We start from the raw sequence: 23,540 nt of genomic DNA on the forward strand, positions 1-23,540 counted from the left end.
CCATTATTATTAGCTTTAATCTTTTCTGCTAATTTTTCCAAAATATTTTTGTATGCCTAACAATCATTTCCTACTCTACTATTTAGATCCCCAACAAGGACCAACTTTTCATTTTTCATTGTGTCAGCTGCTTTTTCTAAAGCTGCAAAAAATTCCTACAAGGAGAACCTTCTGTGGGACTATAGGCATAAATAAATCTCATTGTCCCGTTCCCCGCTCTGATATTTGCCCACATCACTCGACTTGAAATTGCCTGCCATTCAAGAATATTAGCCTCATATTTAGTGTTGAATACTATGGCTATTCCTTCTTTTCCTTGATTGTCATTGCCTTAATATAACATTTTGTATTTATTGCTCTCACCAGTTTCTGTCTTTTGTGTTTTTACTCACCCCTATTATGTTGATTTGGTACTTATCCAATTTCTCAGCTAGCTCAATTTCTTTGGCATTCAGGCTTCTTATGTTGATAGTACCGATCTTTAACTCTGGTGATGTTGAGTTAGGGTGCGTTTTAGGATTTGTTCCAGAAGCTGACTTTTCGCTGTTTGCCCTGGTTTCCTGGCGAATACAACGCGGGCCTTGTTTAACTGGCCGACACCCCCAGCCAGCATGAAATTCTGTCATGTTGTACCATCATTTTATATTTTGATTTAAGCCAATAAGAATACAATTTGGTCAGCTAAATCTCAAATTGCCAGCCCATCCTCGTTCATTCAGCATCCAGGTAGATACCTAACAGGGTGTCTGCAGATCCAGAAGAAAATTTTCAACTAATGAATGTCCATTTTGCTAAAGCTATCAACCTGGTATATGCAACATTTTGCTCACTGTTACTTCATCCATTGAAGAGGTGCTAAAGCTGTTCATAAACTGGATAAAAATTTGGCAATGGGGATTGATGAGATATTAGCATACATGCTGAAAGTGTTCAGCTAAACTGGCTGTTCCTTTGATTAGGTTATATAATTTAAGCCTCAGAGCAGGAATGATTTCATACAAGTGGAAAGTATGCATTATAATCCCATTGCACAAGGATGGAATAAAGACTGATGCTTCAATTAATGCCCTATCAGTGTCTCTGGAGTGATGGTGAAGATTCTGGAAGACTTCATAAAAGCTCACAAAAAGTTCACATGCAGAAATGGATTGCCAAACTTTGCAATCAATAGCATGGGTTTACTAAGGGAAGATCATGTTTGAGTAACTTGATCATATTTTATAATAATGTTACAGGTGGGTTTAGACAAGGGAAACTGGATACACTATGATACTTTTATACTTTGCTAAGGCTTTTGATAGGATGCATTAGGGGGATGTTGCATAACTTGCAGGATATGTGATGGATTATAAACTATTAGCTAGGATAAGAGGATGGCTGACAGGTATCATAAAAGTGATGTATGGATGGTGTGAATGTAAGATTTAAAGTGACCAGTGGTGTACCACAAAGATTAGTCCATGTACCATTGTTATTCAATTTTTACATTAATGACAGCAAGGATTTCACAAGAGACATACAGCTACTTGCTAATATAGGCAAGGTAATCAGGAATAACTAATATGCAATACTTGCAATATGACTTGAATAGACTGGAATTGTGGACATGCAAAAATGTCAGTCAATTCAATGTTGGTAAATGAAGTTATACACAATGGTGTGATGAGATATCCAATGTCATATTACATTGGTCGGATTATGCTAGAAGAAACTTCTTCACGTTAAGAACCTTGGAAGTAGATAGGAAGTTGAAGTTAGGACCATATAGCAAAGATTACAAATAAAACGCAGAGGATAATTGCAATGCTGAAATCAATCTTGATGTGTAAAAATAAGAGTCATTTTGCCTCTTTACAAGGCCTTGATATGACCTCACTTAGATTATCGTGCAAAGTCTGGTTGCTGGCTTCCATGGTGATGCTGACAAGTGGAGAAGAGTGCAAAGGAGAGTGAAATATGATATCAGGATTGTGGACTGTAGTCACTAGCAAATAGGAGCGATATGACTGAAACAAACTTTGCAAGTGTCATACAGGACATCAGTGCACGAAATTTTTCATTTTATGGAAGGCGAGAGCTTTCATGGAAGTTGAAAATGAATACAGTTAACAAAGCAGTGAGAACTAGATTTCATTTCATACAGTGGTGCATGACTGGAATAATTGCCAGTGGAAGTGCTGAGTGCAGATAGTATGAATGAATTCAAGAAAAAAGTATGACAGCTGATGCAGGTGATGTGTCCCTCCTTCAATGAGTCACCAACTCTATGGAGTTCTTGCTTAACAGTAATAATAATATAATAAAGATTTGTATCTAAGTTTAGAAGATCTGGAAAAGGCATATGACAAAGTGCCAAGAGAAAAACTGTTCAAATCATTGCAATTATAAGCTGTAAATGGGACAATATATCAAGTAGTACATATTCTATATTTCAGAAGGAGTTAGCAGCTAGAATTGAAGGAGGTATACAGTAAGATGGCCTGATGTTAAATCAGGTGTGAGACAAGGATGCACATTATCTCCACTGTTATTCATCATCTATATGGATCTAATTATGAAGAAATGTGGCATGAGACCTGATATAAAAATTGGAGATATTGTCAGTTCTTTACTTTATGCAGATGATGTTATACGAGGGGGTGTTCAAAATGACACTGAACTTTTTAAATAGTGCGCCAACCAGCACAGAGAGCATGCTGTGGCTACTGTGCATACCTAGTGGCAGGTTTTGACAACAAACTGCCAATTGCCCCATTCTGCTATGAGCATTAGCCATCGAGTTACATCTGCTGAAGTGAGCACGTGCACAAGCTGTTCATCGGATTAGTGACAAAATAACGATGAAAGAGCTTGAAGAACAGCATGCATGTGAAATTTTGCTGCAAACTTGGTAAAAATTTTACAGACATTTCAATTGCTTAACCAAGCATACGGAGAGTTCTGTGTGAGCCAAATGCAGTGCTACGAGTGGTTTAAGTGTCTATGGATGAGTCGGTCAAAGATCAAGGTGATGTTCATTGTGTTTTTTGATTGGAAAGGCATTGTCCATTATGAATTTGTACCATGTGTCAGATAGTAAACAAAGAGTTGTACCAGGGAATTTTAGTGTGTGTGTGTGTGTGTGTGTGTGTGTGTGTGTGTGTGTGTGTGTGTGAAAAGGCCTGAATTGTGGGAAAATCAGGCTTGTATGTTGCACCACCACCACCACCAACGTGGCAAAACATCAGACATTCGTTGTGCTCCATCCACCCTATTCTCTGGACTTTTAAGTCTGTTTCCCAAACTTAAAACCACCACTTTGAAGGAATGTCATTTCCAAAACCATAGAGGAGATTCAGGAAAATGCGATAAGAGAACTGCGTACCATCATAGAAAGTACATTTCAGGAATTTGTGATTTGTATAAGATCAACAGCTATTCAGGGGTAACGTCTTGAGCGAAAGAGAAATCTTAGTTTAGAAGCTGAGGATGCAATGGGTGTGAAATAAGACAGTACTGGGTTTTATTAGATTAGGTTATTATTAACCTAAATTTATATATATATATATTTATATATATATATATATATATAAATCCTCCAATGGGGTTCAGATAACCTAATCAATTTAATAAATATATATATATATATATATATATATATATATATATATATATATATATATATATATATATTAAATTGATTAGGTTATCTGAACCCCATTGGAGGATTGCATGGAGATCAGAATTGAAGGCAGTGGTGATTGATGTTCTGTAGGTTGAGGTGAGTTGTGTGGAGTAAGGTTTATCAAAAGAAAGAGAGGAGTACAATGTGCTGTCTGTAAAACTGTGTCTTGGGTTGGAGGTCAACTGAAGTAGGTCACTGATATATAGTAGGAAGAAGGTGAGAGGATAGAACCTTGTGGAACCTCAGCATTAGTGTGAAAACCAGTGAAAGCAGTGGTGGCTGATGTTTTGTAGGCAGAGGCGAGTTGTGTGGAGCAAGGTTTATCAAAAGAAAGGGAGGAGTGCAATCTGCTGTTATCTGCAAAACTGTGTATTGATTGGACGTCAACTGAAGTAGGTCACTAATATATAGTAGGAAGAGGGTGAGAGGACAGAACCTTGTGGAACCTCAGCATTAGTTGAATGGTGAGAGGATAAGGAACCATCTACCACCACACAGTGTGCATCCAGACAGAAAGCTGGCAATCCAACTAAAGAGGTCTTGAGCTAGACCAAACGATGGCAGCTTGCTTAGTAAGCCCTTGTTCCCACCCTCTCAGGCAATGCATTCCATACTCCTACCACTTCATAGACTACTATGAAGGGGATAGTGTTTAAAATGTTGTAAAATGAGCAATAAAGTCTTTATAGGGCAGTGGTGGTTGATGTTTGGTCTTTTTTTTTGAAAATGTCTTGTACTTTTAAGCAAATCCAGTACAAATTTTCAGAAATCCTTAACTAAACTAAACAACTTTTATAACAAATTTGGAATGAAATTCAACAATAAAAAGACAAAGACCATGAAAGCAAGGCAGAACACTAAAAATAGCAGCCACATCCTGAATGAACAATTAAAATTTAAGCTATTTAGGATAAATGTTTAGTGAATATAGCAAATGGAGACAACAGAATAAACAAGGCTGGTATGATTTGTGTGTGTGGGGGGGGGGGGATTAAATTTCTGGAATAAGAGTAATTAGTAACTAAAACATCTGTATACAAGACTGCTAAGCCAATTTAAACTCATGGATCTAAGAGGTGGGTTGGAAATAAAACAGTTCATGACTAGAGAGTACAGATATGAGAGTTCTGAAAAAAAAAACATTAAAAATTAAGATAACAAGAAAGAACTTGACATTGCTAGCATTCAGGAATGTGTAAACAAAGCTAATCTGAGATGGCATGATCTTAAATAGAATTGAGGAGGAAAGATTAGAAGTTTTTGATGACATGATGGCAAGAATAAAAGATCCAGAGGAATCGAATATATAGGCGGATCATGGAAGTGTCTCAGAAAACTGAAATATGTGAGATCTGATAATAATGGACTTCTAACACACAACAGAATAATATGGAGGAAAATTGGTCTTATGAAGTAAGGCATACTGTCAACTTTTCATGTTGTACTATTATAGCATCCTAAAAAAAAAGGTAGATAATAGAAATATAGTGGTGATAAACAAAAAGAGAGAAGTCCTAACATTCACCCTCAAAGGCCAGATATACACACACACACACACACACACACACACATGTAGGCGGGCTAATATACCTGGCCTATGACTGTTGGGCTAAAGGTGTCATACAATAAGTCTCAGGAATACTGACGCTAGTATAAATGCAGCAAAAAGAAGTGCACAATATTAGAATATCACAATGACAATAAATCACATAGAACAGGTTTACAAATTGCACAAAATAAAGGAGTAAACTTCATTTCTTACACATGGGTAAAGGATTAAACAAGAATATAATTTCTTGTCAAATATAGTTTGTAACCAAACTTAAAAAACTTTCAATGCATACTTTCATAGTTTTGGAATTTTTATTGCCAATTTTGTTTTTATTCAATTTTGTTAAAGAATCCTGGAGAATTGCACTAGTAGATCATCTGCATAAAGCAAACAGCTAAGTTTATATGCACATAATATATATATATATAAACTCCAGATGATGACCTTGATATGGAGGTTCAAACATTGGATGATTATTTTGATTTATATTAAACTGAGGTTATTACACTGTGGTAGTTGTCTCCATAATTTATTATAATGAAAGCTAAGTTTGATATCTATGATTGTGATATCGTATTTAATGTCGTGGATCTTTCTTTCATAAAAAGATCAATACAAATGATGAATGAGAGTCAAGACAGAGTGCACCCTTTTCTCACACTTGATTTTATATAAAAATTTTCTGTACTTAATTCAATTCTAACTGCTGACATCATCATCATCATCAAATTCCTGCCATGTACCCTCAAGGGGTGTACAGGATATGACAGTACTACATGAAAAAATTACATCATTACTAACTTCCTATCTACAATTTTCCTCCAAATCAGTCTGTTAATTGTCAAGACTCCAACATTATCAGATCTTATATTTCTATCGTCTAAAGCACTTTGTACCGTATCAATCCACCTATATCTTGGTCTTCCTCTGGGTCGTTTTCCTGCCAACCTGGCAGAGAACACTTGTTTTGCTAATCTTTCCTCTCCCATTCTATTTAAGTGACCATACCATCTGAGATTAGCTCTGCTAACGCATTCCTGGATGCTGACAATGTCAAGTTCTTTCCTAATATCCTAATTTTTAATATGATATTGCCATTGATGCCATCTGTTCACGCCTCTAATCTTTCTCAGGACTCTCATATCTGCGGTCTCTAGTCTTTGGTCAAGTGTTTTACTTCTGACCCAGCTCTCAGATCCATAAGTTAAAATTGGTTTGAACACAGTCTTGTATAGAGCTAATTTAGTGTTCCGACTAATTTCTTTCTTATTCCATATGAATTTATTCAATTGACTTCCCACGATACCAGCTTTGCTGATTCTGTTGTCTATTTCTATATTTAGTTTACCATCTTCAGTAAAAATTGTGCCTAAGTAGCTGAAATGTTTTACTTGTTCCACAGGTTCTCCATTCACAACACAGTTGACATTTTCAATGATTCTGCCTATTTTCATTGTCTTTGTCTTTTTATTGCTGACCTTCATACCATATCTATTACAACAGCTATTCAATTTAGTCAGAGAATCTTGCAGACTTGTAGCGGATTTATTTAGAAGTATAACATCATCCGCATAAAGCAAAGAGCTGACATTAACATCTCCAATTTTGATATCAGGTTTAATACCACATTCCTTCATAATGTGATCCATATAGATAATGAATAACAGAGGGGATAATGTACATCCTTGTCTCACACCAGATTTAACATTAAACCATCTTCCTGTACTTCCTTCAATTCTAACTGCTGACTCACAACTCAAATAAAGACTAAGTATTGCTTGATATAATTCCCCATTGACACCATATAACTGCAGCGTATTGAATAGCTTCTCTCTTGGCACCTTGTCATATGCCTTTTCCAAATCGACAAAACTTAAATACAGATCTTTGTTATATTCCCATGCTTTCTCGACTATTCGTCGTAAAGTGAAGATCTGATCCTGACAGCCTCTATTTGGCCTGAATCCAGCTTGTTCTTCACCAAGCTTTTCTTCCACAATTCTTCTCAACCGTTTCTCAAGTATACTTGCATAGATCTTGCCAGGAACACTCAGTAGGGAAATACCTCTGTAATTCTCACATTCAGTTTTATTTCCCTTTTTATATATGGGTACTATGAGAGCTCTACTCCAATCATCGGGAATTCGTCCCTCTGTCCAGGCTTTCTGAACTATGCAGTGCAGCCACTGTAAGACTCTTATACCACCATACTTCAGCATTTCTGGTCGAATATCATCTACTCCTGCTGCCTTTCCACATTTCAAGCCTTTGATGGCTTTTTCTACTTCAAGTATGGATATGTATTCCTGACTGCATGCCTGGTCAGTGTTTTTTATCACTGTGCTGTCATCACTGCTTGTTTCATTTAGCAGTTTTTCAAAGTAATTACTCCATACTTCAAGGATATCTTTTTCTCCTGTTTTCATTTCACCTTTATCATCTCTAATTCCTTTTACAGCACTCTTTCCTCCATTCCTAAGCTTCTTCAACAACCTCCAGAATATTTTGCCACCTTCTTGATATTTATTTTCTATATTCTTGCCAAAGTCCTCCCATGACTTTTGTTTAGCTAGTTTTACACACTGTTTAGCTTTCTTACATTTGTCTCTGTATTCTGTAAGAGTAAAAGCTGACTTATTTGCCAGGAACTTTTGATATGCTTTCTTCTTTTCCTTCACTGCCTCTTTAACTTCCTGTGTCCACCAGGGAGTTCTGATTTTTTTATCTTTGCACACAACTTCACCACATGCCTCTCTGGCAGAATCAATCAATGTTTCCTTCAGAGTTTGCCACTGAATCTCCAAGGTTTGATTCCTGTTCTCAAACTCTTTCATTTTCTTTTCAATAATATTTCTGTATTTTAGTCTACAGTTTACATCTGAGAGCTGTTCAACTTTTATTCGCTTTAAAACTTTCTTACATGTTATTCTTTTCAATATGAAATTCAATTTTATCCTGCTCAAGACTAAATAGTGATCACTTCCAATTTTAAATCCTCTGTACACTCTGGTGTCCTGCACCAGGGAGAAAACATCACTATCAACAATAACATAGTCAATGAGACTTTTCTTATTCCTAGCTTCTTCTCTCCATGTGAAATTGTGCACATTTTTATGTTGGAACATGGTGTTAGTAATAACCAGTCCATGTCCTGAGCAGAAATCCAACAGATATTTGCCATTATTATTAGCTTTGCTCTTTTCTCCAAATTTTCCCAAAATATTTTTGTATGTCTCACAATCATTTCCTACTCTACTATTTAGATCCCCAACAAGGACCAACTTTTCCTTTTTCATTGTGTCAGTTGCTTTTTCTAAAGCCTCAAAAAATTCCTCCACTTCTACCTTAGTAGAACCTTCTGTGGGACCATAGGCACAAATAAGTCTCATTGTCCAGTTCCCCATTCTCATATTTGCCCACATTACTCTACTTGAGACTGACTGCCATTCAAGAAGATTAGCCTCGTATTTTGTGTTGAATACTATGGCTACTCCTTCTTTTCCTTGATTGTCATTGCCTGAATATAACATTTTGTATTTATTGCTCAGAAAGATCTCACCAGTTTTGGTCTTTTTTGTTTCAGTCACCCCTATTATGTCGATCTGGTACTTATCTAATTCCTCAGCTAGCTCCATTTCTTTGCCATTCAGGCTTCTTACGTTGATAGTACCGATCTTTAACTCTGGTGATGTTGAGTTGGGGTTTGTTTTCAGATTTGTTCCAGTAGCTGACTTTTCGCTGTTCGTCCTGGTTCCCTGGCGAAAACAACGGGGGCCTTGTTTAACCGGGCGACGCACCAGCCGGCATGAAATTTTGTCATGTTGTACCATCATTTTTTTATTTTGGTTTAACCAATAAGAATACAATTTGGTCGGCTAAATCCCAAATTGCCAGCCCATCCTCGTTCGTTCAGTACCAAAGTAGATACCCAAAAGGGTGCACCACGAGAAGGTGAGGATTGGACATTAGGTCAGAAGCCCTGGTCGGTTCTCCGCATTCCTTTAAAGGCTATGTGGAGGTCTCCTCTCAGTTATACAGCTTTGACCCTTAAGCACCCCCTAACTGCTGACTTACAACTTAAATATAGACTAGGTATCTCTGTATAATGTTCCATTTACCCAATATTCTGAAACAGCTTTTCTCAGGTCTACAAAACTTAAATACAGATCCTTGTTATATTCTCACAATAACTATATGTTAAAGTGGAAATATGATCTTGACATGCTATTTGGCCTGAACTCAGTTTATTCAAAGTTTCTTTTCCACGATTTTTTCTAAGGGACTTCTCAAATATTTGTTGAGAAATTACCTGCAACACTTAGCAGAGAAATTGCTCTAAATTTTCTCATTCAGTTTTATTTCATTTTTATAGACATGACCTTTTGACTAGGCCTAATAAATTATGCATTATAAACACTGCAACGGTTTTTTACTCCATATTTGAGCATTTCCAATTGAATATCATCCATTACAGCTGCCTCTCCACATTTCAGGCTTTGAAGTTTTTCTAACTCAATACTGAATGTACTAATTACATTCCTCTTGAATATTTTCTACTCCTGATCTGTCAAATGAATGTTTCATTTAACAGTGTAATTACTCCAGATATTAAGAATATCTTTAGTTTCAGTTTTTATGTCACCTTTCTCATCTCTCATTCCTTTTACTGTATTCTTTCCTCCATTTCTAACCTTTTTCAATAGGCTCCAGAACATTTCACCACCTTCCTGATATTTATCATCTATATTCTCATCAGTCCTCCCATCACTTTTGTTTAGCTAATTTTACACATAACTCATCTTTCCTATATTTTTCTCAATATTCCCTTAGATCATCTGCCAACTTACTTAGGAACTTTTGATATGCTTTCTTCTTTCCCCAGGCTTCTTTAACTTTTTGCATCCACCACTGAGTTCTTATTTTTCTATCCTTGAAAGAGAACTTCATCACATACCTTCCTAGCTGAATCAATGTTTTCTTTAAAGTTTGCTACTGAGAATTCCAAGAAATGGTTTTGTTTTGACTTACAACTTAAACGATTATGTACTGCTCAGTATAATGTTCCACTTCCCCCCATATAATTGTAGTATTTTAAACAGCAGCTTTTCTCCTGGCACCTTGTCATATATTCCTTCATTTTTTCTTGAATAATGTTTATATAATTGGGTCTACAATTCACTTCTAAATGCTATTCAGCTTTAATTTCATTTAAACTTTTATATATTGTTCTTTTCAATGTGATATTTGTTTTTATCCTACTTAAAACTAAAGTGATGATCACTTCCAATTTCCAATCCCCTGCATGCTCCTCAACCAGTAAAGATATCACTATCAACAATAACAGTCAATAAGACTTTTCTTATTTCCTGTGTCTTCTTTCTATGTGAATTTCAACACATAAATTTCCAACTTTATGTTGGTATATGATATTAGTAATGACTAGTCCATGTCCTGAACAGAAATCTAGTTTGACTTAACATTATTATTAGCTTTGCCCTTTCTCCAAATTTCCCAAAAACCTTTCGATATGCCTAGGATTAATTTCCCACCCTGCAATTTCCAATCAAAACCAGCTTTTCTGTGTTCTTTATGCCAGCTGTCTTCTCTAATGAATCAAAAAAATTCCTCTACCTTCTCCTCAGGATAACCTTCTGTATGATAAGGTTAACTGTCCAATTTTCCATTCTAAAGTTTATCCATATAGCTCTACTTTAATTGCCTTCCAATCAAGAAGTTTGTCTTCATGTTTTGTTGCCCAAATATAACATCCTACATTTATTATTTAGCAGGCCCCTACCCGTTTTAGTCATCTTTGTCTCTAACACTAATTATGTCCATGAGATACTTCTTTCATTCTTCTGCTAGTTCAACTTCTTTTCCATTAATATTTCATGTTTTGATGGTGCCTATCTTCAATTCTGCTGATGTTGAATTTTCCAATAGCTGAATTTAACTGTTTGCACACTGGTTCCTGACAAAAATAGCAGGGAACTTGTTTAACAAGGAGATGTCCTAGCCAGCAAAGAATTTTATCATGTACATCATATTTGTTTGTGATTTTAAGCCAATACAGAATATAATGGGATAAGTACCAAATTCATAGCCCATCCTCATTCATTCAGAATCCAATGGCCTACTAATGGAATGCATCATGTGAGGTTGAGAATTAGATATTAGTCAAAAGTTCTAATCAATTCTCTGCATTCATTAAAGGTTAGATGGAGGTCTTCTCCTAGTTATCTAGCTCTGACTGTTAAGTGACCCTGAAAGAATTACTTGATTGTACTGACAATAGAGATAAGATACTGTCTTTATAAGGCTTTGAAACAAAAGACATTTGGACTATTGTGCATATATGTGATCATCTGAGTTTCTTTGGAAGGATTAGGACAAGGTGGAGAGGATCAGAAGCAGTGACAAGATACTGACTTGTGAAATACTCCTATTAGACTGAAAATTTGTGGGTTACCAAGTTCAGCTGATATGCTGGAGGGGATGTGATAAAAACACAGAAGTAACTAAAGGAATTTTACAAGATCGATATTGTTATGCGAGTTGAAGTTATGTGGGTGTCTGGTCAGCAAGGGAGTGAAGGAAGGATTTTTTGCTTGAAGAGTGGTGAATTAGTGGAATGAATTACCAGAGACAATTGTGAGTGTTGTCGGTGAATGAGTTTAAGGTATGATAGGTCCACTACCCATTATTTACACACCCTGTGTAAATAATGGTTAGCACACACTTCCTGTGAAGTCTTCAGCCTCCAAGGAGATGCCTGTATAATAATGACAAAAACAATGACATACTCAGTCCTGGGACTACTTGTTTTAAGGGAGCCTCCATAGCTTAGTTTGGTATCAACAATGCACTTTTGTTGGAAAGACTTGGGTTTGAATCCTATCTAGGACATGAAGAACCTTGATAATAGCTTTTCAACCAAAAGTGAGTTGGGCAGTCTCAAAGCCAGCTCACCTTCAGAACATATGGACAGTGTATTATGTTACATACATAATAGTCCATAGTCTCAGTTGCTTCGGGAAACACTAATCTTTGAGATTCCAGTTTAAGTCAGAAGCATCTAACAGGTGTCCGGAGAGGATGCCCTATCTAGTTAGGACCCTAGTCTTTTGTCTGCATGTTTACTTAGTTTTATATTGCCTTTATGCATTTGTATGTAGTGTGTTATGCATGTGTGTTACAAGTTTTGCACTGTACTCCCTGAGATATCCCTCTGACAGACGAAATACTAGAAGAATTAATTAGGATTAAAAAAGTACTTTTCCTAGTACATTAGGCCTCCAACATGAATTCCTCCCCGCATTTAAACCTTAACACACACAGAATATTGAAAATTCCATGTTCTGCAAGGCCAAATTTGTGATGTTTTTTGGATTCAATATAAGACTGGTGTTCAGAAATGTATTTTATAACAGATAAGACTGTTGGAATGCAACATGCAATTACATGGACAGACTCCAAGCTAGCAGTAAAGGTCACACTTTATTCTTTGAAGATGGTAATAAAGAGCTGATTTCATTAATTTCAAATTTTGTCTTTCATTTCAACTGCGCTTAAATCTATTAATCAAATCAGTAACTTGTTACCACTTCCAAAGAGTAAAGTGAAACCTTTATTTGTGCCTTGATACCATTCAGTTCTTGTGTGACTAAAAATTTATCTTACTGGTCAAACCATATCCATCACAAAACTTATTTCCCAACATCAGTCCTACATTGAATCCAAAAAATATCACAAATCTGGCCTCATTGAACATGAAATTATCAATGATAGCCACAGGAGCCTTGTGAAGTTAAATTATTGCAGATGATCCCACTAATTTAAACATTTTTCTTCAAAGAAAGTGCTGCAGTCCTTCAATGCTCAAACATCAACTTTAATGACTGTATGACCAAAATTTGGGAAATTAGATCAACATTTGTATTTCTTAGTTTAATATAGTCTCTCTCTCTCTCTCACACACACACACACATCTATATCAGATCCTAATAGTATTATGTTCACTTAGCTCATGAAACTGCACAAGATCCTATTCACTACGTTCCTACATTGATGTTTTTGAATTTCTTATTACCTATTCTGTTGTATACTGATGATAATTTAAGATACTTAAACTGAAATATCTGTATTATTAATTTCAGTTTATTAATGTAATTTATAATATTTTTAGAAGAAATTCTGTTATACCTCATGACTAATTTCAAAATTTCAAGATGTATATTCTTGGCTATATAGAATACAAACAGCAAAATTATTATAAAAAATGATATTTCATAAACTAACAAGAATCAAAGGGTTTTTACTCACAGATGCAAAAAAATTCAAATTTTTGTGAATTTCAGATCTCATGTACACCCTTAATGGTACAACATGTATCAAGACAGTATTCAGTTTCTCTCACAAGGTGTTTTGCACTGTCTTGTGTAATGAAATCACAGACAGTGATTATTTGTTGGAAGGCAGCTACAAACTTCATGAGGTCCTTCACAAAGTAACTTGTACCTCCACTCACCCAAACCATCTATCTAGAAATTCATGCAGGAGGATTTTCAGTGTGTTAGCATTATGTAGAGCTCCATTGTGCTGGAAGAGGTATCTTTTATGATATCTAATGTAAGATGTTCAAATATTATGTCCCTATTACTGTGTTTTCAACAAAGAAATCTAATCATTGCATCCAAAGTCAGAACATATTAGATGTTCAATCTGAGGTAGTTCCATTATGTGTGGATTTTCACTCCCTCAAATTCAATAACAACCATGTCAGTATACCTTATAAGAAAGGTAAGATGCCTCATTAGAAATGGCATTATAATTGAAAAATGCAGTACCATCATCCATCCATAACATTTCCAATGCAAAGAGGGTTCTGTTGAAAGTTTATTTTTCACTTGGTTAGACTATGATAAATTTAGTTTAATCCTTTATCCAAGTGTGAGCAAACAAAGTTTGCGCCTGAAAGTATTTTCAGAACTGGGGTAAGGTGGTACAACACTGGGCAACTCGTTGCAAAGGTGGAGCAAGCTCCTAAAACACATCTCCTTGTGGATATATATAATGTTATGCATTAAGGGAAGGGCCACTACCCAGACTAGTTTCGACCTTTATTGAGGTCTCCTCAATGGGAGCCAGGCCCAAGTGGACCAGGCAGAAGCATTAGCAAGGTCATCTCTACCTATAGGAGTTGCCAAACGGTGTGCCACCTTTTTATTAAATTACTCTGGATTTAGAGAAAGATGTAGAAAGTTTATTTTTCACTTGGTTAGACTATAATAAATTTAGTTTAGTCCTTTATCCAAGTGTGAGCAAACAAAGTTTGCACCTGAAAGTATCTTCAGGACTGTGGTAAGGTGGTACAACACCAGGCAACTCGTTGCAAAGGTGGAGCAAGCTAACATCACTCCTATCTCAGTATCTCCCATAATGCAAAACACATCTCCTTGGGAATATGTATGATGTTATGCATTAAGGGAAGGGCCACTACCCAGACTAGTTTTGATTTCGACCTTTATTGAGGTCTCCTCAGTAAAGTAAATTTAGCAAATTTACTCTCCTCATATAAACTAAATTTAGCAAAGAGTGTTCCTTTTAGGTTTGTTAATGGCCTGTATTTTTTACACCAAAAGAAGCTTTTATGCTCTAAAATTTTTTTACACATCATACAACAGAAGGTGGCATATAAAATATACAAATGAATTTATGGAGATATTATTGAAAAGCTTCCCATATTGCTTCAAATCAATCCACAGCTAGGCTACTCTTTTCATCCTTCCTTAATTTCTTTTGCAAACTGAAAACTTGAACTTAGAAGCCAATTTAACATTCAGCTAAGCAACATGCATGCAAATGCAGTAAGAATCACTTACAACACTATGAGTCACTAAAATATTTTTAAGATTTCTATCTGAGTGAAACCTCATGATTCTATCAGTATCAAGAAATACATCATTTTATTATTGTAGTAATTCTACCAGATATGCTATACTGTGAGACCACCATTTGAACTATTAACAAGCTATATATTCTGAAAATATCTAAAAACTACAAGAATATACATTTTACTGAAAGAATGAGGTATTTAAATACTTAGCTGCATTTATAAAATTATTATTAAAAAAGGATAATTGCATATCTTCCATTCTCACCCAATTTTAACTTCTTTTCATAAGAAGTTTTGATAATAGTTTTCATAAGATCCTTATAAATTTAATATAAAGTATGATAGCTGCTATATAATAATTAGCAGCTTGTCATGCAATTGTAACTTACATAAAACAGAGAATAAAATGAAGACTGCATATTTCTTCTTATTATTTTTTTTTTCAATTAGTGTGTTTTGGAAAGTACATGCACATGCATGATGTTCTAAATCTTAAATTTTTTAGGAAGGCTAGATACATGACAAACTGCCAAATCTCTAAGGGGGATAAAAAAAAAAAAAAGAAAAAAAGAAAAACATGCATAAACAAATATGAAAGACAAATTATCTGCACACAATTTTTGCTATAATCAGCACAACACAAAACCAATAACAGCTGCCATGCAAAAGCATACCTGAGAGCACCGGTCTTGAGGAAGAAAACACCTCAGTTCGGTTCAGCATCAACATAGACGTAGCTCGTCCATCTCTGTGAGCAGTTGCAAGCGCATCTGCCCTAAGGCGGGAAGTTCGAGTTGGGCGAGGTGTAAAAGCCAAATGCATCATGCTACGAGAGGGATAAAGACCAGGAGTTCGGGTAGGAGCAGACTGAGAATGCAGGGATACAGAAAAAGAAGTTGGAATATTTTTAATGGGGGAGGAAGCTAAATGAAGCATGCTACGGAACATTCCATCACCCCCTCTACTAGCAGGAGTACCTGTTAATTTTTTGATGGGTCGGGTTGACAGGACAGAGTTGGGCAGGTTACACATGCTTTTGCTCATACTTGGAGATGCAGTACATGGGCCTTTGGTGGGGGCACTGCCTATAGTGCTGTCTCTGGATACTTCAAGGTAGCGTCGACGTGGCTGAGCCAACTGGTCAAGCCGCGTCATACTGACAGCACGCATACTCTGATTACCTCGTGATAAAGTGTGTGGGGTTGTACTGCGATCCCTGGGTGGGGTTGGCATAAGATCTGTCTTCTTTCGCCCTCGAGAAACAGAGGACAAGGATACCATACTGCGAGACATGATGTCTTCTCCTAATTGGAAAAAAAAAAAAAAAAATCAGAATAAGAATTACAACAGTACTATACATGCTATTTAAATTCATATCCCATAATGATCATTTTATAACGAAAGCACTTAAAAAAATAAAGATTGTTTTTAATACACACGCATACATCTTTTTTCCTCAGATCATTGCATATTACATTATAGTGTTGCATCATGATTTATATTGCATACATTTATTTTTTTTTATTATTTGTAGAAAGTTATACTTTTAAGTGTAAGTGATGCTTGCTGAAAACATTTAGGTTTATAAAGTACAAATTATCATTCAAAGAAATTATATAAATATCAAGAAATGATTTTACAAAAGGAACATAAAATATATATATATATATAAAAACAAAAGAGAGGCAAATTACATTATTTCATGCACAATTTTTGCAGTTGTCAGTACTGGGGAAAAAACATACGGGGATGAGACATGCCTGAAACTGAGAAACCAAAGAAATTGGGGTGTAAAGCAACAAAACAAACAAACAATGTTGTGAGGAGGGGGAGGAAGGTAAACAATGCGAAAGCATTCAAATACATATCGAACATTTGTTGCATATATCTTCATTAAACCTGAAGAAATGTTTGGGCAACTTGCTTGAAAAATTACTCACTCATTTTAAGGTTTTAGAAATAATACAGAGTTAAAAAAAAAAAAAGAAAGAAAAAGAAAAGTTATTAAAATTAGCAAACAATAAGCAAAGCCTGAGATGTGGTTAATAAGCAGATTGTTTTTGTCAGAATATCCAATAACAAATAATAATTTGTTCTATTTTATAAGAGAAGTTATGTTTTCATAAACATGCTCTGCTATTTCACAAAGAAATTCTGGCAATGATTATTTATTAAAATTTATATCAGTTAGCAGGTGGTTAAGTGTTAGTTTTCATACACCTGCACAGGAAAGATACTCATGTGAAAGATGTTGCATATAAATATCTTCCTCAAGAAGCAAGCTTAATACAGGAAGAAGCAAACACACATGAAGTCTGTTGGTCACAGGATCCAAGCAACTTGGTTATAGCCCTACTCACCAACCAAAGCCCCAGAGCCTATTAGCCAGCCTGATGAACGAAGATTGTAAAACTGAGGTTGATTTCCAGGAGATTTAGAAGTAACATTATTTTCAGACATTGTCAGACAAGCTTTAGTTTCATCAGACCTCATACCATCTAATGCTGATAATGTTGCCACATTTTTAAATGGTGGTGGTGGTGATGACACTGATGATAGCTGTTGTGTTTCTTGAAAGCTAACCTGAAGGACTTCATCAGTTATTACATCAGGAAAGGTGGATATATTTTCTGAAAGAAGATGTTACAATATCTAACTGATCAAAAAATTAGCTTTTACCTCTATTTTGACAGCTGACATTAAAAAAACTAGCACTGTATAGTGCTAGCTATAGTTATAGTGCACTGTGTAGTTTATTATCACATTACAAGTTTGTAATGTGAAAATTAACTACATATATAATAGTAAAATAAATTAATGGTAATTCTACCTGGACTTTCATCTAAATGAAATATCATTAGAGCACAATTGTAATAAGACAAACTACAACAATAAGGCAGTTTTTTTTTTTTTTTTTGAGTAACTGTTATATGTTTATCTAGTATGCAAAAAAGCATACTACACCTATTAAGAATTTCCTACATGAAACTTTTATATTATTGTATACATTTTACTCAATTTTATATACTTGTATAATAAATTTATTCTTAATGAACTTTGTGCTAAATACTTAATTTGTTGTTCTTATTCCAAAAACATGATTATGAAGTAAAAATATCAGTAAATATTTTTTTCAGTATTCTTTTAATATCCTTTTCTCAGTTTTTCCTGCTAGCAAAGAATGAATACTGGCACCTATCACAAAAAAACATTTTTACAACAAAAAAAAAAAAAAAGTGCTACAATAAGATCATTAAAATGCAGTCCTAAGAGGCCATCCATAATTATTCTGATCTGAATAAGGATTACCAAAATGTCTCCAAGTTTTCTAAAGTTTCTAGATAACTCACACATTCTACCAATTAATGGAAATAAGTTATTTTTCATTGAAATCTCAAAAACAATCATTTTTTATTACAATCTCAAAATACCTATATTGTTACATTTTACCTTATTATGCCATGCTCAGATATCTTACATGAAAAGATTTCTGCTAGAATTACTATTATCTAATTATCAATTACATGAGCAATATTAATTTTTATATTCCAAGTCTCATAATAATGAATCACCTGTATATAACTACATCTCAAACTATCATATATTAGAGTTTTCAACAATAAAAAACAAAAAAACAATGGAACTTTTTTAAATTTATATTTCAACTTAATAATGCAATATAACTTTTTTGCTTTTAGATTCTATCAATTCTGATCTAAAATGAATGAAATACAAAATCCAAGTATAATAAGAGCTCAAAAGATATCCAGCAATAATGTGCAGAAATTATTTTTTATATTCATACACCTATTAATGAAAGACAAAAAAAAAAATAAAAGCTTATGAGATTAATGAGCATTTTTAACTGATACACTTTTCTGATAAATATAGAAATAAAAGGAATTACTAAAATAAAGAGCCAAAAGGCTTCAGTTTGGCATGTAAAATTATATAAATTACACAGAAATAATGTAATATCTAATATTCACTTGACTTATATAACAGAAATAAAAGAAATTTACAGCCATTTGGTAAATGGAAAGTGACAAGGGGGATACACGAATAATCGTTAAAAAAATTGTTATAGGGACAGCAAGAAACAACTTGGGTTCATTTTCCAATTCCAAGGAGATTAATTTTTGGGTGGAATGAGCAAAATTAAAGGTTGAATATGTAAGTTTCTGTGGTTTAGCAGTTCTGTAAAACATTTTCAGTACTGAGGCCACATGTTTTTAGACAAAACAAGCTCACCAGTCTCCCCCCCCCCCCCAAACTAGTTCACCTTAGAAAAGGAAAACAACAGTCTCCCATTCCTAGACATCGATAACATGCCGGCAATATGGATACCTGGCATTCTGTTCACAGAAAACCAACACATACTGGTAGATACATTTATCAACAGTCACCTCCACCCACCCCAACAATATGGGATTATAAAAACCCTATATAACAGGTCAAAATGAATCATTTTTAATAACAGTGCTCTAACTACTGAACTTAACCACATTCTCAACACTTTTCTTAGCCAATGGCTACAATCCCCACAAAATCAAAAAGATTAACACTCCTTAATTGCAATCCCCTCTTTTCCACTTCATAACAGAGTTTAGAAAAAATCCCATATATATCCAGGGCACATCTGAAAATTTAACAAAAATCCTAAAGAAATACAACCTTAAAACCACTTACAGACGACATAAAAAATTATTATTACACAGTTATCTCCATGAAGTTCAGAGACTCATCATCACCCACACTAACATTTATACACACGAAACCTACCGCACCTCTCCTTATACTCACTGTCAGGACACAGATGACCCTAGTTCTTTGACTGTTATATACTGAAAAATTTCCTTTGCATTAATTTTATAAAATCCCTTTAATAACATCCAAGCATTATCCTTTTAAGGAAAATCCATGATGTTAACTGATACCTCTTCAGGACTCTAGGAACAGCTTCAGAGATTCTCAGCCACCACTGAATGTAACTTATGTTTAGTGGTAGCTGAGAGGTATAACCATAATAACGTTAAGATATATTAGATTACTTTTTTTCTGGGGGGGGGGGGGATCCATTTTGCTACATAACATATTTACTAGTGGAGAATTATTGTGACTGAATGGTTTTAGAATGAGTGATAGGCAGAATCAATTTTTTGCATTTCTGGGACTCCCACCCACCAAAGGTTGTTAATGTATAGTAAATTACTATTGTGAATGAGCTAAATTATATATATTATTTTTTTTTTTATTTAATTTTTACTTAGCTGGCATCTACCACACAGCATGAAAGCAAGCCCATATATAGCTGATCCCAAGTAAACAGAGGCCAGTGCTTACAATCAAACTTGATTTACCGATCTCACATCAGTGCTAAGTAATGGAGAAGGTCATCAATGGTCTACACCTTCAACACTGCAAACTGTCAAACTCATCAGCAATTCCCTTGGAGAGACTGAAATCTGCCAAGGCATATTCTTGCGTGGCAGAAAGGGAAGTGCCTCTTGGATAAGTGGTAGGAGGGAAATGAAATATCTCCTGTGGACCAGAAGTGCAACAGCAACATCTGATCTACAGTGGGTGGCTGCAAACAATGTTTGATTTCCAGGTTAGGGATAGCTGAATGAACTATTCACTGATGAATTGAAGGAAATATCACCAGCATAGAGAAAGATGCAAATATACTGAGAGATGAGGTTGTAAAAGCAGTAAAATATCTTAGAGCTATAAGAGTCCAGAGAATGATGAGATCACTGTGAGATGATGGTAGATAACTACACCAGTTATAACACTGCAGAGGACGAAGGAAAAGCAAGAAAAGAATGAACAAGATCAATTCTAATACACATTGTGAATAATACTAATATAAAAAAAAAAGGAGGGAAGGCAAAATGGATAGCAAAAATTACAGAGTAATCGCCTTAATGAGTCACATGGGAAAAATATATGTGATATTAACAGAAAGAATAAGGAAACTAACAGAATAAAATCTAGAAGACGAGCAAGCAGGAATCAGAAAAGATGGGAGTACTATGTACCAAATATTAATGCTAAGATTAATTATGGAGAAAGCTCTGCATAAAAATATAAATATTCATCTCTACTGCCTTTAAGCATTTAACAGCATAGACTAGAAAGTGGCAAGGGCTAACTCAAATCTGATATCTATTTAAGAATAGCAAGAACAATGCAGAGGCTATTGTGAGAAACAGTTTAGAAACAGGTGAGAGGCAGAAGATAAGGAAACTCAATATCAATAAGTATCTTTATTGTGCTTCTGAAAAGAATAGTGGATGTTATAAAGGAGAGTATAAGGGGAAATTCAGCTCAAGGTACAAGAATCAATAATTTAAGACTTGCAGGTAATAGTCATTACTGAAGAACATGAACTACAAAGAATAGTGTTAAAGTGAGGAAGGAAGGAAAGAGATAGGGTAATAATAAACATAGAAAGAACTAAAACAATGATATTCACAGAGAAGCAGATGAAAGGAATACAATTCTGACTGTAAAAAGCAGATAAGATCTCAGATAACAAACAAAAGAGAAGTAAACTACAAGCTTAAGGCTGCAGTTTACTTTCTTATTTATTACCTGTAGACTACAGGCAACTAATAAGATTTCTTAGTTGTGTCTTCTATGTGAATTTACACACACCTTTATGTTGTGTGTAAATTCACACAACATAAAGGTGTGTGTGTTCCAATATATGTTGGAACACAATGTTAGTAATTACTAGCCCACATCTAAATAAAAATACAGCAGGTACAGTTACACACCGAGTTACGTAATATGCAACTTATGTAAATTCGCAGTTACGTAATAAACGTACTAGCACGTATGGACACTTTGCGGCTTTGCGCAGGTGCATCTTTGACAGCCTTATTGCAGTACAGTAGTAGATGCCTCACACGGTTAACTCAGTCACTTGTTATCACCACTAGTTTCATTGTTTTTTTACCATTAAAATGGGATGCAAACTCAAAACCGAATGCGCTGGTAATAAATCTAAAAACAAAGGTCTGCAATTAATTTAGAAGAAAAGTTGAAAATAATTCGTATGTATGAAGGTGGGAAAATTCTATCAACAATAGCTCGGGAAATAAATCGACCCATTTCAACAGTGAATAAATAGTGAAGGATAAAGTTTGCATTGTTGAAAGCACGAAAGGTGCAGTAGCGTTAAGGGGCCTAATTATTACCAAGAAGAGACTGGGTCCGATTGTAAAAAAATAATGTAAGTAGCCATTGAACATTTTATTGTATGTGTGTAATTTACAAATTCGACTTATGTAAAATTCGAGTTACGTAGAGGTTTACAGGACGCATTACTTACGTAACTCGGGGTGTAACTATACTTATTAATGTTAACTTTGTTCTTTTCTGCAAACATTCCTATATGCCTGGCATTTGGCTCCTATTCTGATGTTTAGATCTCCAACAAGAACAAATTTTTCCTTATGTGCCATCCTCTCTAATGACTCAGTTTTTGAACAATGCGTAGGCTGTTGTGAAAAACAGTAGAAAACAGGAAGAAAAGAAAGGGTTACAAGTAACTTTTTCTTTTCTAATGGTTTCTTTCCTTTTCTCTTACCTTTCTCCACTCTTCTTGAGTAGAATCTTCTGTGGGACCATAAATAAGTCACCATCCAATTTCCCATTTGTCTGTATCAGTATCACTACTTGAAACTGTCTGCCATTCTAGAAGTTTTTTCATGTTTAGTGTTGAATGCTATAGCTACTCCTTTTTCCTGTTCACTATTGCCTAAATATAACACCTTCTTTAGTTATTATTAAGCATAATCTCACATGTCCCTCCCATAACACCTAATATTCATAACAGTGCTTCATGGTATAAACAACATCAGAAGATAAATAAATTTACTGCACTTACTAATTTAGCTGGATTTCTAACTAGCATCTTCAGAGCAAAAATTACCACTGTGGTAAAATACACAGCAGTCATATTATTGTAGAAACAATTCAAATTTTAAATTAAAATAGAAAAGGAACTATTGTCCTATCAAAGTACTCTTGCGGCCTGAAAAACAACGAAATTCAGAAAAGTCAGACTAAAAGACATGATCTTAAAATGACTGTCTCCAAGATCTTTGACAAATTAATTAATGTTTCACAGAGGATGATGGAGATGATTCTAAAAATAGTCTTTCAGACTTATTGCAACTTCTATGCAGCATAACTCTTCTTCCATCTAATTCTGTATGAAGGCATATCCAGAGCCTGGTCTGCCAGTCTTGACTTCCTATCAGTTGTTCATGGATGTACTTCATGTTCTTCAAAGCAGATATTAACACCTCTACTTGTCTGACAAAAGTAAGCTAAGTTGAAGTCCATACTCTGGATATTCCTTCACACAGGATTAAATGGAAGAAGACATCTGTGCTACAAAGAAATCATTACTGGTT

General features: G+C 34.9%; 1 protein-coding gene across 5 annotated transcripts in view; it reads right to left on the reverse strand.

The window, feature by feature from the left end:
* Nucleotides 1-23,540, reverse strand: part of LOC150096055 (uncharacterized) — a 366,639-nt gene that overhangs the window by 158,385 nt on the left and 184,714 nt on the right. For 2 of the 5 annotated variants that reach the window (XM_090408865.1, XM_090408864.1), the window contains exons 6-7: nt 17,472-17,741; nt 15,786-16,415 (exon numbers count right to left, since the gene is read on the reverse strand). In XM_090408865.1, coding sequence (XP_090264991.1) covers nt 15,786-16,415; nt 17,472-17,741 — 900 coding nt within the window. The remainder of the gene's footprint in view (nt 1-15,785; nt 16,416-17,471; nt 17,742-23,540) is intronic. The other 3 variants (XM_090408868.1, XM_090408867.1, XM_090408866.1) reach the window with 3 other exon arrangements.

This window comes from Typopeltis vanoorti, chromosome 19 (genome assembly GCF_054136105.1).
Source record: "Typopeltis vanoorti isolate ZY-2024b chromosome 19, IOZ_Tvanoo_1.0, whole genome shotgun sequence".
Taxonomy (NCBI): Eukaryota; Metazoa; Arthropoda; class Arachnida; order Uropygi; family Thelyphonidae; genus Typopeltis; species Typopeltis vanoorti.